At 36.7% G+C, this 2049-nt stretch overlaps 1 protein-coding gene across 1 annotated transcript; it reads left to right on the top strand.

Annotated features, from left to right (window-relative positions):
• The first annotated feature begins 814 nt into the window (after positions 1–814).
• LOC104111334 (photosystem II repair protein PSB27-H1, chloroplastic) lies at positions 815–1777 on the top strand. The gene has a single exon (XM_009621012.4). It carries the CDS (start codon positions 1063–1065, stop codon positions 1588–1590), a length of 528 nt encoding a protein of 175 aa, XP_009619307.1. The 5' UTR covers positions 815–1062; the 3' UTR covers positions 1591–1777.
• Positions 1778–2049: the final 272 nt, after the last annotated feature.

Here is a 2049-nt window from a genome sequence, read left to right as displayed (position 1 = left end):
ATACGATGTTATTCATGGTTTAAAATATAAAATCTTCATTTTTCTTTTGTACTTTGTACTAGTATTTTCATCATATGTATAATTTCCTAATAGCATATGCACAATGTCACTAATAATGATGGGTTTATGTTTGAGATATCTAATGGCTAGGGTTGGCAAATTAGCAGGTGGAGTCGGATATGGGTGGATCGAAATAGGTAATATAAAAAAAGAAAAATTATCTGATCCGATCCATATTTAATACGAACAAAAAATAGGTTACCGACTAATAATATGGATGTTCTTGAATATGATCACTTTCGAGAGATTTCTTAGTCTCCCAAACTTGAGTAACCCCTAATTTGAGCCATTATAAATATAAAAATTAAACCCATTAGTTATCCATTGTTATCTATTTTCTAAGTGGATACTATAGTTCTTATTCATTTTTGACCCGTTTCTAAAAAGTTCATTATCCAGCCCATTTTTAGTAGATACTATGTATGGATAACTGTTTATTTTATTCATTTTACCACCATTACTAATGGCTAACGGATTAAAATTTTAAGCATAATATCCCTGAGTTTAAATGTCTAAAAAGGAAATCTGTTGCACGAAGCATTCTGTATTTATGAAGGGTCCGGGAATGGTCATACCCCAAGTGGTATGATGTAGACAATTTATCCTTATGCAATAATTAGTAGTTAATTTCAAAGTTCAAATTCGAAACTTATAGGTTACACAGACATAATTTTACCATTGCTCCAATTCAAGAACTCCCCTTCAAATGACTGAATTTAAATGTCTGATCTCCTAAAAGCTACTGCACTACCCTATTTATTACATGGAAAAAGATGGGTCCAGAACTTCGTCGAGACCAGATTAATTTCCAGGTCATTCCATATCATACTACAATCTCATCAAACCTTTTCTCATCCATAAACTATAGTATATCTTAGATAAGATGATAAGCCAACGTGTCATTAATCCAACTATCTCCATTCATCATTCTCCCTTTACACCAAAACTACAACACACTCTCTTTCATCAACTTTCCTTCTCCTTCAACAACCAAACAAAACCATGGCTTCTCCAACCCTAATAACCCCATCCACCTCCACCCCAAAACCTCTTACCCCTATCCGATCAAAACTCTCCTCCACCACCACCGCCGCCAATGCCGCCACCGTCTCAGCCTCTGTCCCATCCACCCGCCGCCGTGAATTCCTCTCTCTGGCTGCCGGAATCCTCGCTCCGGCATTGCTCCTACCTTCCACGTCAGCATTCGCTGCTTCCGACGAGGAGTACGTGAGGGAAGCTTCTGAAGTGATTAAGAAAGTGAGGTCCACGCTCTCTATGGAGAAAGGTGATCCGAACATAGCTGATTCTGTTACAGAGTTAAGAGAGGCTTCTAATTATTGGGTTGCTAAGTACAGAAGAGAGAAGGCTTTATTGGGCCGGGCCTCATTCCGTGACATTTACTCGGCCCTGAATGCTGTTTCTGGCCATTATGTTAGCTTTGGGCCGACCACACCCATTCCGGCTAAGAGAAAGCAGAGAATCTTGGAAGAGATGGACACTGCTGAGAAGGCTTTACAGAGGGGAAGATAAAAGAGAAAGCTACTTTTGTAGATGTTTGGCAATTTTTTTGGTATAATTCTGAAATTTCTATATTTAAATTTCTGACTATGAAATTGAAAGTATAAAGATGAGGATTCACTATTTGCTTGCAAGTTATGTTGCTTGTTACTATAAAACTAAGTAAAAGGTTGGTCGTAATATAGGCAAACTGTTCTTATTTCTCTTCTCTATTTATTATTGCTAAGAGATAACTTGTTTCCAATTGGTGTTAAATCCAGTCGATTTGAGCTGAATTCTGAGAAATTCAAACTTGACTCGAATGCTAAACGAACTCCAAACCTAATCCGAGTTAAACTTGACTTTATGCTTATAATCTGGATTGCATAGTTGCGTTGTATTATTAATATCTTGTAAAAAGAATATATAACACTAGACTATAACCATCTTGTAATCGACTACATAATCGACAAAGAGTAGTATTAATATTTT

This window comes from Nicotiana tomentosiformis, chromosome 7 (genome assembly GCF_000390325.3).
Source record: "Nicotiana tomentosiformis chromosome 7, ASM39032v3, whole genome shotgun sequence".
NCBI classification, from domain to species: Eukaryota; Viridiplantae; Streptophyta; class Magnoliopsida; order Solanales; family Solanaceae; genus Nicotiana; species Nicotiana tomentosiformis.
This window is presented reverse-complemented; position numbering and strand designations above follow the sequence as displayed.

What these genes read in the sequence shown, in the direction of transcription:
- LOC104111334 (XM_009621012.4), top strand. Translation starts at nt 1,063, where the DNA reads ATGGCTTCTCCAACCCTAATAACCCCATCCACCTCCACCCCAAAACCT.